Here is a 14,970-nt window from a genome sequence, read left to right as displayed (position 1 = left end):
GCTTGGTCAGAAAGGCTGAACTGGTGACTCATAGCCTCCTGGAGGTGTTAGCCACTGTGGCAGCAGAGTAAATCATTCATTAGTGATACCCCAAGGGCTATAACTATCCCACCTCACAGGGTCCTAGAGCCTTGGCTCCAGTGTGAGCCCAGAAGTCTACACTGTAATTAAAGAGCCCCCACAAGCCTGAGTGAGCTGGCATGAGCCAGCAGAGGATGTCTAACTGCAGTGTAGACATACTCCTAGAGGTCAGGACACAAGTAATCAATAATAGGTATGAAGGGGTGTAGTCTAGTATGTGTGTGTGTGTGTGGGGGGGGTTAGATCTAGAGACCTCCTGAGACAGCCCCCTCTTGAACAGATAGCCTGTGAGAGAGAGCAAGCACAGGAACTGAGGGAGTTTGGCTGCAGAGAGAGTTTGGCAGTGAAGGAGTCCAAGAGATTTAACAAATAGAAAGGCACCAAGTTCAAGAAAACTCATGAAATAAAGAAAACCCAATACACCTAACAAACATATCCAAAACTTAGCCAACAATAAGCCACCCCAAGAGTAAAAATGCAGGCAGAAAACCAGCAGAAGGGTGACAGCTACCCACGTTATTGCACTAAGTGCAACATGTATTACCACCTGCCTCACGGACAGGGGGCATACGTGTGCATGCAGCCCAAGCAACTCATGGCCCTGAGACAGAGTACATGCACTTGAAGCCAGAGTGGCTGAACTGGATAAGCAAAGAGAGAGACAGAGCTATACAGAGGGGACTTTCAGGGACATAGTGGAGTAGTCCTACCTCCTGTCCGAAAGCCCCTGTGCTGTTAAGGAGGATGAAAGTCTCAGGGCAGGAGAAATGATCCTGGGGCAGAGGGAAATGATCTCATAATTGGGACCCACCTTTCAGATGATGGCATGATATCCTCTCACATTGAGGATATCGCTCCGGAGGCAGGGAGTCAAGTTATTAGGAAGAGATAGGCAATAGTAGTAGAGGACTTGATTATTTGAAATGTAGATAGTTGGCTTTGTGATGACTGAGAGAACTTCATGGTGAATTGCCTTCTGGGTGCAAAGGTAGCAGATCTCATGAAACATCTAGATAGTCTCATAGGTAGTACTGGGGAGGAGCCGATGGTATAAGTAAGTATCAAAATGACATAGGGAAAGGTTGGAAAGAGGTCCTGGAGGCCAAGTTTAGGCAGCTGGGTAAGAGATTGAGGTCCAGGACCCCCATGGTAGAATTCACTGAAATGCTTCCAGTTCCAAGCACAGGGCAGTAAGACTGGCAGAACTGCAAGGTCTCAGTGCGTAGATGATACATTGGTACAGGGAAGAGGGATTTATTAGGAACTGGGGAACTTTTGGGGAAGGATTGGTCTATAAAGAAGGGATGGGCTTCACATGAACCAAAATGGAACCAGACTGTGGCATGTAAAATTGAAAAAGTTGTAGAGGATTGTTTAAACTGGGGAAAACCTGATGGGGTGGAGCAGTACATGGTTCAGGTGGAGACATCCCTTGTAGGGGGGCGGGGGGACGGGACACTTTATCTTAGTATAGAGGATAGGAAAGAAGTTGGTAAAATACAGGTGAGATGTAATGAGGAACAGGCAAATGTATGAGTCTATTTAAATATAAACACACAAACGCAAGCAACTGAATATTGACAAAATGTGCAAGTGCTTATATACAAATTCTAGAACTCTAAATACTAAGATGGATGAACTACAGTGTCTGGGATTAAAGGAGGATATTGATATAATAGGCATCACAGAAACTTGGTGGGAAGAGAATAATCAGTAGGACACACTAATACCAGGGTATAAGATATATAAAAAAAATAACAGATTAGGTCACGTTGCTGGGGGACTGGCATTATATATTAAACAAATCAGAGTAAAATAAGCTAAAAATCTTAAATGAAACAAAACTGTACCACAGAATCACTATGGATAGAAAATGAGTGCCTGGAGGGGGGAAAAAAAGTATAGAAGTAGGAATATACACTTACTACCTAACCCGGATGGTAACAGTGAATGTGAAATGCTAAGGGAGGTTTAGAGAGGCTACAAAACCAGAAAGTGCAATAATAATGGGTGAATTCAACTATCCTTATACTGACTGGATAAGTGTCACCTCATGGCAGGATGCAGAAATAAAATTTCTAGACACCATAAATGACTGCTTCTTGGAGCAATTAGTTCTGAAACCCACTAGGAGAGAGGCAATTCTTGATTTAGTCCAAAGTGAAGGACAGGTACTGGTCCAAGAGGTAACTAGAGCTCAACCACTTGGTAATAGGGACCAAAATGTAATTAAATGTAACAGGGAGGGGAGGAGAAATAATACTAAAAAGCCCACCATGGTAAAATGTAACTTTAAAAAGGGAACTACATAAAAATGAGGATGCTCGTTAGATGGAAATTAAAAGGAACTGTCAAAAGGGCTAAATACCTGCAAGCAGCATGGGAACTATTTAAAAACCACCACAATGGAAGCTCAGATGAGATGTATACACCAAATCAGGAAAGACATTAAAAGGTCCAAAAGAATGCCACCACAGCTCAAGAGCAGAGTACTGGGGGCCAACAGAAGCAAAAAGGCATCCTTTAAAATTTGGAAGACAAGATAATAGGAAGGAGCACAAACTCTGGCAGGTTAAGCATAAGAAGACAGGCAAAGAATTTGAGAAGCAATTTACTAAAAATGCAAAAAACTAACAGTAAGAAATTCTTTTTAAGAACATCAGAAACAGGAAGCCTGCCAAATAGGCAATGGGGCCACCAGACAATGAAGTCGTTAAAGGAGCACTCAATGAATTCTTTGCATTAGTCTTCACTGAAAAGGATGGGGGTGGAGGGATCAAAGCTATTCTTCTTGAGTGACAAGTACAGTCCCACATTGATGTGTCAATAGAATAGATTTTAGAACAAATTGATTATACAGTAATAAAATCACCAGGACCAGATGGCATTCACTCAAGAGTTCTGAAGGAACTCACATATGAAACTGCAGAACTACTAACTGTGGTTTGTAACCTATTGCTGAAATCAGCCTCTATATTAGATGACTGGAAGATAGCTAAGGTAAAACTGACTTTTTAAAAGGGCCCTAGAGGCAATCTTGGCAATTACAGGCTGGTGAACCTACTTTCAGTACAAGATAAATTGGTAGAAACAATAGTAAAGAACAGAATTATCAGACACACAAACACAATATGTTGGAGAAGAGTCAACATGGCTTTTGTAAAGGGAAGTCATGCCCCGCCAATATATTAGAATTCTTTGAGAGTATCAACAAGCGTAGTGTACTTGGATTTTCAGAAAGCCCCGGACAAGGGGTCTTATCAAAGGCTCTTAAGGAAACTAAGCTGTCATAGAATAAGAGGGAAGATCCTCTCGTGGATCAGTAATGGGCTAAAAGACAGGAAATGAAGGGTAGGAATAAACGGCAAGTTTTCACACTGGAGAGAGGTAAACAGTAGGGTCCGCCACTGATCTGCACTGGGACCTGTGTCATTCAACATATTTATTAATGATCTGGAAATGGGAATGAAACGGCAAAGTTTGCAGATGATAATTATCTTGAATAATTTTTGTAAGTCCAAAGCTGACTGCAAAGAGTTCTAGCAGAATCTCACAAAACTGGAGATGGGGCAACAAAATGGCAAATTAAATTCAATGTTGATAAGTGAAAAATAATGCATATTGGAAAAAATAATCCCAACTATACATATTTCATGATGCGCTCTAAATTAGCTGACACCCCTCAAGAAGAATCTTGGTGTCATTGTGGATACTTTCAGCTCAATGCACAGCAGTGGGCAAAAACGCTAACAATGTTAGGGGCTGGTAGGAAAGGGATACAAAATAAGACAAGTTTCAGAGTAGCAGCTGTGTTAGTCTGTATTCACAAAAAGAAAAGGAGTACTTGTGGCACCTTAGAGACTAACCAATTTATTTGAGCATAAGCTTTCGTGAGCTACAGCTCACTTCATCGGATGCATTCAGTGGAAAACTCACGAAAGCTTATGCTCAAATAAATTTGTTAGTCTCTAAGGTACCACAAGTACTCCTTTTCTTTTTTTGAAAATAAGACAAGAAAATTTTACATGGTCACTACATAAATCCATGGTGCTCCCATACCTTGAATACTGTGTCCAGTTCTGGTCATCCTTATCTCAGAAAGGATTAGTGGAACTGGACTAGGTTCGAAGAAGTTCAACACAGAGGATCAAGGGGATAGAACAGCTTCCATATGAGCAGGGTTGTTCAGCTTAGAAAAGAGACCACTAAGGGTGGATATGATAGAGGTCTATTATATCATAAATGGAGTGGAAAAGTGTAGTGAGAAGTTTTTAACCCTTTCCCACAATACACAAGACAAGGGTCACTCAAAGAAATTAAAAGGCAGCAGCTTTAATACAAACAAGATGAAGTACTTTTTCTCAGAACACACAATTAACTTGTGCAAGTCACTGACTTGGGATGTTGTATAACTGGCTTCAAAAAAGAACTAGATAAGTTCATGCAGGATACATCCATCAATGGCTATTAGCCAAGATGGTCAGGAATGCAACCCCATGCTCAGGGTGCCCCATAACCTCTAACTACCAGAAGATGGGAATAGAAGATGAGATAGATCACTCAAAAATTGCCCTGTTCTGCACTCTCCCTGGTGTTATGGTACTGGCCACTGTTGGAGGCAGGATTCTGGGTTAGTGGACCATCAGTATGATCCAGGGTAACAGCTCTTATGTTCTTAATCTTTGCAGTACTAGGAGCTGAACATAATTGACTTACGTATTTACATATTTTCATCAGAAAATTTGTTTGAAGTATGCTATATGCAGTTTTGAGGGCCCGAAGGAAGGATAAATGGGAAAGACTCTTACTGTTTCTCTCTAACTTCCTGGTATCCAGATCTAAAGTGGCACACATTATGAAAAACAGCCTGGGATGTTTGGGAATTGTAGCCTGAACAAATCAAAAGTTCTCCAAGAGGTCTGTTCATAAATATAATTCCAAAAAGGTCTGCACAAAAAGCAGCTCTTTTAAAACACTGGGTATCTGTCACTCTGAAGGCAGATATTTTTAAAAATTCAGTGAGTTTTCAGCATGAAACTTGTATTAGGGCATTGTAAAAGTCAATTCATACTATCTGATCTTTGGGTTCTGCTTCTTCAGGGACAACTGAATGAAGATCTTTAACACAACGAAGTATTTGTCCCTTTGAAAATCTGCAGATCACTTGAGCTTCTTGATCAATTCCTCCAAAGTGCTTCTGCAAAATTTCTTGCCATGTTAGAAAGTGGGAAAGGTCTTTTCAATTAAGATATCCATGAAACAACGAAGGCGTCTACACCCTTTGAAGTTGCAAAGGGACTGCTACAGCCTACTAAAACGTAACATTTTTAAGTACCTGAAAATAGATGTTGAGTCAAGAGGTGGCTTTAGATTTCAGAATGGAATTCTGAAGAGCCAAGTCCTCAATAGACCTTGCAAAATAAAGTGCAAACTAATCTCCCCATGAGCTTTCTACTGCTAAGCCCCGTGATCTGCTCAGCCTATTACACACACACACTTTATACACTCCTTCCTTACATTTGCTCTGATTGGTATGCTGCTGCTCCAGGGATATAACCAAACTTGAGTGAGGAATGAGAGAAGTTTTGGGCACACAGATCTGTGGGTACCGCCGAGCAGATCTTTTCAGTCTAATTACTGATATCCACCCAGAATAAAAAGCAAATAACTAAATACATTTACTAAATAAACAGTAAAATTATGCTGATATTTAAATTGTCATCTGTAGACTACAGAGAAAATTCCACTGAGATGACTAGAGGCAGATGACCTTGGAGTTTTATGCTGCCTCACTGATTCTGTGGATATTGCTACATCTGTTCATATTCTCCTCACTTTAGGGCAATTTTTTTAAAGTGAAAATCTTGTGACGCAGAAATGGAAGACAACTGCAGGCCAAAAGAACTATACACCACAGCTCAACACCAGGGATTTTTGATTGCAAGACATCTCCTAGCAACCTCTGATTAGTATATAGATTTGCAAATGCTAGACAGCATTTATTATTACTGCACTGCAATAATGCTTAGGGATATCAATCACAGATCAGAGCCTCATTGTGTCAGACACAAATAAAGGGATAAATTATAAACTCTTTGGGGCAGGGACTAAGTTTAAACCAAGTGATGACAGATGGAAACAGACAGGAGCAGCATAAGGTAACACTGAGACAAAACTGGTCACCACCAACAGTAGAAAAACAAAACAAAAAACAGTGAACAACTTTGGTAAATACCTAGAAGACCATTTAATTTTCTGTTAGCAGAAAAAGTTTATTTTTCTTTCTGATAAAAACCATTAAATAGAAATTCCATGGTACTAATATTAAGGTTCCATGGGCTATGCCAGATTCACTCCTATTACACAAAATTGGCTTTAAATGTGGTTGATCCTATTTCAATTTTATAATCTTAAAGAAATTTTCTTTAGTAGCAGCTAATAATCTGGGTAGAAATGAAGCAAATTGTCATCTTAAGGCAGCACATTCTATGAGGACTTCAGTTTTTCAGTGTGATTATTTAAAATCCCACTTCAGCAAACAACTGAAGCATGTGCTGAACTTGCAGCCCACAGAAGGTGAGGCTATCGTGGCTTTTAAGCCATTCTTGCATCCTCTTGGGCTGCAGAAGCCCCAAGCCTAATTTAGACAGCCCTGAGAGCATGTCTGAGTTATGGTAGCCTCCCCAGGCTGTCCTATGAGCTGCACTATTGCATGTGGAGGCCCTGCCCCTAGCATGGTCCACATGCCAAGTCTCGCTAGGGAGTCCGCAGAGGAGGCAGCCTTATGGCCATCTTCCAATTCCTGTGCCACGAGAATTCTCCCACAGCTGATATGGGGCTCCCATTGTCCCTTTACTCTGCTCTGGCCATTTTTTCTGGCCTACATGGTCAGAGCAGGGGTGAGATTCTCATCTATACAGTCAATGTTATTTAAGCATGAGCTCAAGGGCTTCCCTTACCCAGGACCTAAAGTAGTTGGGGGTGAGTTAAATATTAGCTGAAACAGTAGCAGAACTACAAGAACAAGGTCACAATATTTAAAAGAAATAAAAAGGAAATGCTACTTACCATCTAGCAATTCCAGAGTAACTGAAGGATCAACATATTCCCACCAATGCTTTCCATCCGTCGATACAGGAATCTCCCAATTGGACCACTTGCATGCCAAATGAATGCACACACATGCTATCACTGTGGGTTTGTACTGAAGACAGAAGGTAGTAAGGTGCAGGCTGTTGCAGAGAATTCAAACATGTAAAACAAAAAACCCAAACAAGTCAATCACTAAGATTATAGCATAAAGTTTTGTATCAAAACAGATATTAAACATTACATCATGGAACATGCTTCTGATTAAATTCTGAAATTATTTTACAACCTTGAGAAAAGGCAGGTCATTTATCTGGTAAATTTAATTTGCTCTTAACAAGAGTAAAAAAAAAAGTATCCCTCAGTTCATTCTATTGGCATTTTACTTTTTACTTAATTTTAAAGAGAGGGACAAAAATTCAACATAACATGGTTGATAAAATTTCAACCACAGTGAAGTCATTAATACAGCTCATTACTGAAACTGCATATCAAACTAGTAGCTATGGATACTCAATAGTTCCCTTGAGGTTGAGAGAATCACTTGTGTGACATGAGTAGTCTTCATTAGGCCCAGGTTTGGGGATACAAATCCTCTCTCATTTCAATTTCCCAGCTGGCAGTAGCACAAGTATGCTGGTTCAGATACAGTGATTCCAACAGGTTTTGAAAACAAAACTCTTCCAAACAAAAAACTATCCCATAACAAAGGGACCACCAAAAATGGTTAGGGTCCTCCCAAACAAACATTACATATACAAACTTGGATTTTAACAAAATCATGTACTAGGATTACATTAAATTAAAACTAATTTTGCAAAGAACACATGGAAGACTTTTAGATCTACTCCCAAACTTCATCCTTATGCACCAGAATAGCTGCATACATTTATTAGTCTGCATTTGGACAACCAATTTTAATTTCACATAAATACTATGATTTTTAAAAAAAGCATGTTAAAAATAAACACTGCTTCTGGAAGGACAAACATTGCTTAGACTAATTCTAGTCTACCTGGAAAGAAGATTAGGTAATTTTAAGAGTTTTTAGGCTGACTGCAGTTTCATAAAACTAGGATTGGATCAATGTATTTAAATTAAGAAAAAATTGCCATTAACTACAAGTGTAAACTAGAAATAGCTTTGTACTTACCAAGATGCTCGACTTTCTAGGTTAAGTTTATCTCTTTGTAATCTTTAGCTGCTATTCAGGCTACCAGTTTTAGACTTATGCACTCACAAATCGAGAAAATGTCATCAGAAAGCACCACTACACTTCTCATTGTGCATTTAACCCCTTTGTGCCACAAGGCCCTTGTACAATACACCGCACTGCAAACAGAACGGTACCACCACTGTAGATGGCCCAGTTTTCTGTTGCAACAAGGGTAGGACACATGGAGGGGGCCCTGCAGTAAAGGAAGCTATAGTGTGCTACAACAGTGCAACAAAGAGGTTCAGGATAACAACCTGTTGGTAGCCATGAAATAGGATGTCTGTGCCAAATCCTTGCTTGCTGTAACAAAAAGAAAATTGAAGAAAAATTAGCAATCCACTCCAAATTGTTGGCTTCATTCCAAAATTAAAATGCTTTAACCTCAAAATGAAAGGTATGTAGAACACTAATAAGATACATTAGCTGCCTTTTAAAGTAAATCAGCTACTTAGCTCTTGGCACTGAGGACAGGTTTACTCATCCTCACTGAGCTATAATTGGAGATGGGCAAGTCATTCAGTTCATCAACCTTCCCTCTACTGTACAGAGTATGTTGATCCTTCTGCCTCTTGAACTGTCTCTATCTAAGCCACAAAAGGATGGAAGTCTCCCTTTCATCTCCTTAGCCCTCCCAAATCTAATACAGTGTGGGTGGAGGGATGGCTCTCTTATCTTCCACCTGAACTCTAGTGCTTGCCTGCCTCCCTACTTTAGTTCTAGATGGTTCCTTACCACAACCCTCCCCACAGCTGGGTCTCTCAGCAGGACAGTCAAATAGAGAGCCAGTTTGCACTATAGCTCAGGCCAGAGCTCAGTGCTCCTCTCCAGCTGAAGGAACATAGAGCAGTTGAGAAAAACTCAATGGCCATACACCAGTAACACATAATTATCCCAGAAAGTCCTAGAACAGAGCTAGTTCCCAAACTAGACAGTTTAAGGGTTAAATTAGCTTGTGTGCACTTCTACACCTTCTTTAATCAAAATGTAATGCTCATAAGCATGGAACAAAACATTTGATTATATCAGAAGCTTCAACCTAGATTTTAACAAATTTATAACTCATTAAAAATGGTCATCAAATTCAAGGCTTCAACATCCCAAAGACTGATCTCTGGCCCTTATCTGCCAAACCCCCAAGGTCCTCACTCAAATAAGAGCACTTACTCTTAAAATGTGTAAGATGGAATATCTGGGCACAATGAGCTTAATTGAAGATTGAATGCAGCCTTCATTGAATTTTCTTACTTTGATACTACCACTTGAAATCAGTGCTACCTGGAGAAAATGTACTGTTGGATCTTATGTCAAAGGGAGCATTGTCACAAACCTCTATTCTTTTATTTTAAGGAGTTTGTCTGAAAAAGAAAAATTGTAGCAGTAGCTTTCAAATTTAGCAATCTGGGAAGCTTTACAAACCATCATTTTATCAAAATCCAATCGAATTCCATTTCCCATTACTGCTGATAACAAAGATACAAATGTGTAAACCAGGCTTATGCCTTTTGCTAGGGCTGGGCAATGCCATAATCCATTGTTGATTACATCAGTGAATCTGACAGAAGTAGTAAGAGAATAGGACCTGTTTTCCCCACATATATTTTGCTAATCCACAATAATAGAAAATAAACAGACATTTGATGGAATTGTACTACATACTTAGCTTTTTCAATCTGTTTTAGTAGTTCTGTGCCAAATTTATTTTCTCAAAATTAAACTTCTTTGGTAGCCTTTCCCAAAAAGATATAGGAAAGCATATTCAGGGCTCTACTACAAAAACCCTGACACTTTCATAAGGAAACATAACTGAAAATGGAAAGGTTAAACAAGACTGCAGGTTTGTTAGTTTTTATCAATGTACAGAATAAGCCATCTTCACAGATTTCTCTACAATACTACAACTTTGCTGAAGCATATTTGAGTTAAAGAAAGATGAAATACCATAAATTCATCAGTATGACTTTATATTAAAGAAAGAGTGGACTGCCAAAAGCTACCAGTGCAACAAATATGATAGCTGTCAAATATGGAATTGGAAGACTTGTGGCACCTTAGAGACTAACCAATTTATTTGAGCATAAGCTTTCGTGAGCTATAGCTCACTTCATCGGATGTATTCAGTGGGGTTTTTCTTCCCCCGCACTGAATGCATCCGATGAAGTGAGCTGTAGCTCACGAAAGCTTATGCTCAAATAAATTGGTTAGTCTCTAAGGTGCCACAAGTACTCCTTTTCTTTTTGCAGATACAAACTAACACGGCTGCTACTCTGAAATATGTAATGGTTACTTAAACAATTTTGTTTTACATAATTTTAAGTTGAACAGCAAGAAACTAGGCAAAAAAAATGACAATTTGAAAATTATACATTTCAGTCTCAATATAAGTCCACATTAATGGGATGCTTGCACTCATAGCACTAAACAGACTTCTGTAACTAAGATTTCAAATTTATTCGATTTACATACTTTTGTGTAATCAAATGAAGTTTACCAAAGACCAGGATACAGGTGTTTAAGCTCAACAAACCAAAGCCACAACAGGGAAAGACTGTCCAAGGTATTCATATAAACTTTTTAAACAAGGACAATGTTTTAATGCAGCTTAGTGTGATCTCACTTAAGCAAAGAAACCTAGTTAAAGGCTGGAACTCCACCCTTAACTAACCCTTTAGAGCTGATCAGGGATTATTTGAGAAATGTGCAAAAAAGTGGAAAGCGTATCAACAAGGCAATGACTTTGCCAAAGGTATAAAAGTCAGAGCAAATCAAGAGAGCATGATAGTTTACTACTCATCTGTTTGATGGCAGATAAATATGACTTCCAGCCAAGAATATGTTTCCCATCATTCTTTATCACTCGGGGGCAGGGCTGTGTATCTTAATCCTTCGTTGCACAATCAACCATGAAAGACTGGCTTGGATACTTGATGTAAGTAACCAAACCCTTAAGGCAGGACCTGGTACAATTAATCTACCTTCCAAGAGTCTGGGGTCTTCCATAAATCCCTGGCAGGATTAGATTACTGAATCCATTGTTAATGGGCACAGCAACCCTACCCACCTGATGTGGGTCCCAATTTTCAGTCTATGAGCCTTTTTCTGAAGACAAGTCAATTGAAAGTGCAGTGCTTCTGGGGAGATCTTATATTTAATTATACTCCCAGAAAATTTCAGTGTGCTGATCCTCTTAAGAATATGTGCCATCAACCTGCTTGTTAGTAGGACTCAGACATTTAGGGAACTTATGGCCCCAGAGGGAGCACAACCTCCTGGGACAATCAGGGTATAAGAGCTACCTAGATTCACTGCAAGAAGTACTTGGAGAGTAGAAGCTGAGTAGGGAAGCTCTCCTGGTATCCCAAGGAGAGGAAGATACTCAAGCAATCCCCGGAAAGAGATGGATCCAGATGGGCGAGTCTGCACTTAAGAATGAAGAGCTATTAGAATCCTCTGGTCAAAGGGAAAAGATCAAACAGACCCTAGGAAGAGGATTGTGTTGATGAACACCTGATACATAGGGGAAAGACTGGAAGAAGACCGGGTACAAGGGTTAAGGTTTGTGAATAGTCTTGTCTGATTGCCAAAGACTACTAGACTTCGAAAGAGGACTGTAGAAAGCTGAGGTGAAGGTTCAGAATGGGAGGGTTTCCTCTACCAGTGATAGGATATAACTTACTTAAAATCTTCCCACCTCACATAATATCAGCTGAATTGTCTTGACATCCCCTGGAAAAGATATATATTTGGATCTACCGCCTCTTCTAGAGGGTCACTTTCTCTGTCAGATTCAACCACAGTTGAGCAGATTATACTGGTGGTTTGGAAGGCGTACAGACTTTGACTGTGCAGTTTTCACATTAGTAGAGTAAGGACAATGGCTATCCCAAGATACCTGGCAATGAAGGTGAAACAGCGGCAGGTCTCCCACAAGGCAGCTAGGTCAAACTCAAAGTCCCCGGTTCTCAATGTTCATTTTCAGGAGAACCTTATGTCCCAGTGTAGATGCAGGATTAATTGGTGAGGGGCTTCTGCTCGGGTGCATCAAGAAAGGTCCGTGAGATGGGAATGAGTGTACCAATTCCCCCCCTTCAAGTTAATCAGAACTAACCTCTGAACACCAGATTGGGATTGGCACCAAGAAATGAAGGGCCTAGGTGATAGTCTCAGAAGTAGGAAAGAGGAATATTCTCTCATCTCTGATCTCTCAGCTAGCACAGGTGCCAGTAATTTAATTTTTGCCATTATGAATATGAATTTCCCTTTCAACACCAGAGTCTCCTTGGAATGGGAACTTCTTACTGCCAGGTCATTACAGATACACTGTCTCCAGACTTCACAGGCAATTGTGGTCCTGTCTCCTCTTTCTTGTCAGTTTCTCAACACTGATGAAGAATGACGTGGATCAGTCTGATGTCTCCCATCTTCCACCTACCAGAATGTTCATACCTTCTTAGCCCCAGACTTAGACATTCTAAGGCTGGATTTTCAAAGATTCAAAGATTAAGAGAATTTAAAGTCAGAAGGCACCATTAGATCATCTTATCTGGGCTTCTGCACATTAAACTTCACCCAGTTATCCCTGTACTGAGCCCAATCACTTGCTGTTTGGATAAAGTACATCTTTCAGAAAGGCATCCATTCTTGATCTGAAGATTTTGAGAGACTCTTGGCAAATCCACCACTTCCCTTGGCAATTTATTCCAGTGGTTAATCACCCTCATGACTAAAACTCAGTGCCTAATTCTACTTTTAATTTGTTTGGCTTCAGCTTCCAGCCACTGGTTCTTCTTATGCCTTTCTCCACTAGATTAAAAGGCTTTTTAGTGTTTGGGTATTTTCTCCCCAAAGGAAGCAAGCTCAGGGCCTCCATCAGCATGGATAAAATCTGAAACTCCATTCTTGAATGGGCAGCTTGTAAGTGTAAGGCAGATATGGCAGTGACTGGATAAAGTCCCCTTCACCCAAGCATCTAGGAAAGAAGTACGAATCTGGGATAGGAAATTTGTTATTACAAGACAGGCATTTCTTAAACCATTTTTCTGCTGAATCTGCGCCATCTTTAGTGAGGCATGTTATTAGAAATCAAGTTTTAGGCAAAACATAAGTCTGAGGTACCAGAGAATTCTGTCTGGCTGCTCTGGTGGTTGTTGTGGAAGGCAAATGTATGGATATGCCTCAGCTAACCTTGTAGATCATCTTCTGTGACTAGAAGTTTTTGTCAATGCCCCTCTTCTCCCCCGCACCCATCTGAAAGAGCTTTTTAGGAAGTTATTGGACAGCATGTCCCCAAAATAGGGATTTGTTTGTACTAACAATACTCTAAAAGGGCTTTCCTGGAGACAGTGCTTCTAAACTAAGGGGTTGGCTACACTTGCAGATGTAGAGCACTGGGAGTTAAACTAGCCTTCAAAGACCACAGCAGGGAAAATGCTGCCATGTGTTTACACTGTCAGCTACAAGTACACTGGCATGGCCACATTAGCAGCTCTTGCAACGCCATAGAGAGCAGTGCATTGTGGTAGCTATCCCAGTGTGCAAGTGGCAGCCGCGTGCTTTTCAAATGGGATGTGTGTGGAGTGTGACAGGGAGTGTGGTGTGTGTATGTGGGGGGAGAGAGAGCGCGTGTGTTTTGGGGGCAGAGTGTGTGTCAGCATGCTGTCTTGTAAGTTCAGACAGTGGCAGACACCCCCCTCGCAGAGAATACATTGACAAAAGCAAAGAAATGTAAAGTTTAGCCACCTCACAGAATATACTCTGCTTATAAGCACACCTCTTACAAGTATATGGCACAGACTATACATTACAACCTTCATTCTGATCCCCTCAATCCATTCTTCTGTACACACACACACACCCCCCATTACCAGATTCCACCCCCAGCCCCGAAACATTAGTAATTTTGAAAGTCTGGTGTAATAGCTGACCGTATCAGAAGAGGATAGCTACATAAAAGGAGAGTTTGCAGAAAGGCGGTTAAAGGCAGTGATGAAAGGCTAGTGCAGAAGTGAAGCTGCTGATTAAGATTTTATTTAACAGCTGTGCACAAAAATCACCCCCACTGCAGGATAAAGTGACAGAAAAATGTAGCCCTTGATGTAGATTTCATCTGATGGAACAGACTGGCGCTATATACACACAATCAGGCTTGCATATGTCCAAGTCATATGCAAGTAACAACTAAAAATTACCCTAAATGGGGGAAAAAATTCCACACACAAAACCTATCAGTTGCACCAGATCTACTCAAAATCAACTTCCAGCAATTTTTCTATAGACTGATAAATCTTTTAAAGAGTCTGTCATTGAGACACAGGATTGTCAAAGTCAATTTTCAGCCACACCCCAATTCCAAAATAAATTTTAATTTTTGCAAGAGTCATACCAGTGCCCCCTATTTTTAAAGAAAATCAGCTGTGTGCCTTTTTAAAATGCAACCCTAACTATGCAGGTGGTCCCAGGAACCTGCACAAGAAGAATAAGTATATTTATAGTAAGTTTATCCAAGTAATTTCTTCCTACACTATGTATGGAAAACCCACTCAAACTCTATTTTCAGAACAAAATAACCAAGATAGACAGGACTATGG

The 14,970-nt window shown here is 40.2% G+C and overlaps 1 protein-coding gene across 11 annotated transcripts in view; it reads right to left on the bottom strand.

Moving 5' to 3' along the window:
• The window catches only part of CCNT2 (cyclin T2), a 46,078-nt gene that overhangs the window by 8,142 nt on the left and 22,966 nt on the right, over nucleotides 1–14,970 (bottom strand). For 10 of the 11 annotated variants that reach the window (XM_073305308.2, XM_073305307.2, XM_073305310.2 and 7 more), the window contains 2 exons: nucleotides 8,641–8,686; nucleotides 7,150–7,313 (listed from right to left, as the gene is read on the bottom strand). In XM_073305308.2, coding sequence (XP_073161409.1) covers nucleotides 7,150–7,313; nucleotides 8,641–8,686 — 210 coding nt within the window. Of the gene's footprint in view, nucleotides 1–7,149; nucleotides 7,314–8,323; nucleotides 8,687–14,970 lie in introns of those variants that run through there. The other variant, XR_012154219.1, reaches the window with a different exon arrangement.

Source organism: Lepidochelys kempii, chromosome 11, assembly GCF_965140285.1.
Source record: "Lepidochelys kempii isolate rLepKem1 chromosome 11, rLepKem1.hap1, whole genome shotgun sequence".
NCBI lineage: Eukaryota > Metazoa > Chordata > Testudines > Cheloniidae > Lepidochelys > Lepidochelys kempii.
Note: the sequence above shows the minus strand (reverse complement) of the source record. Positions and strands in the feature narration are given on the sequence as shown.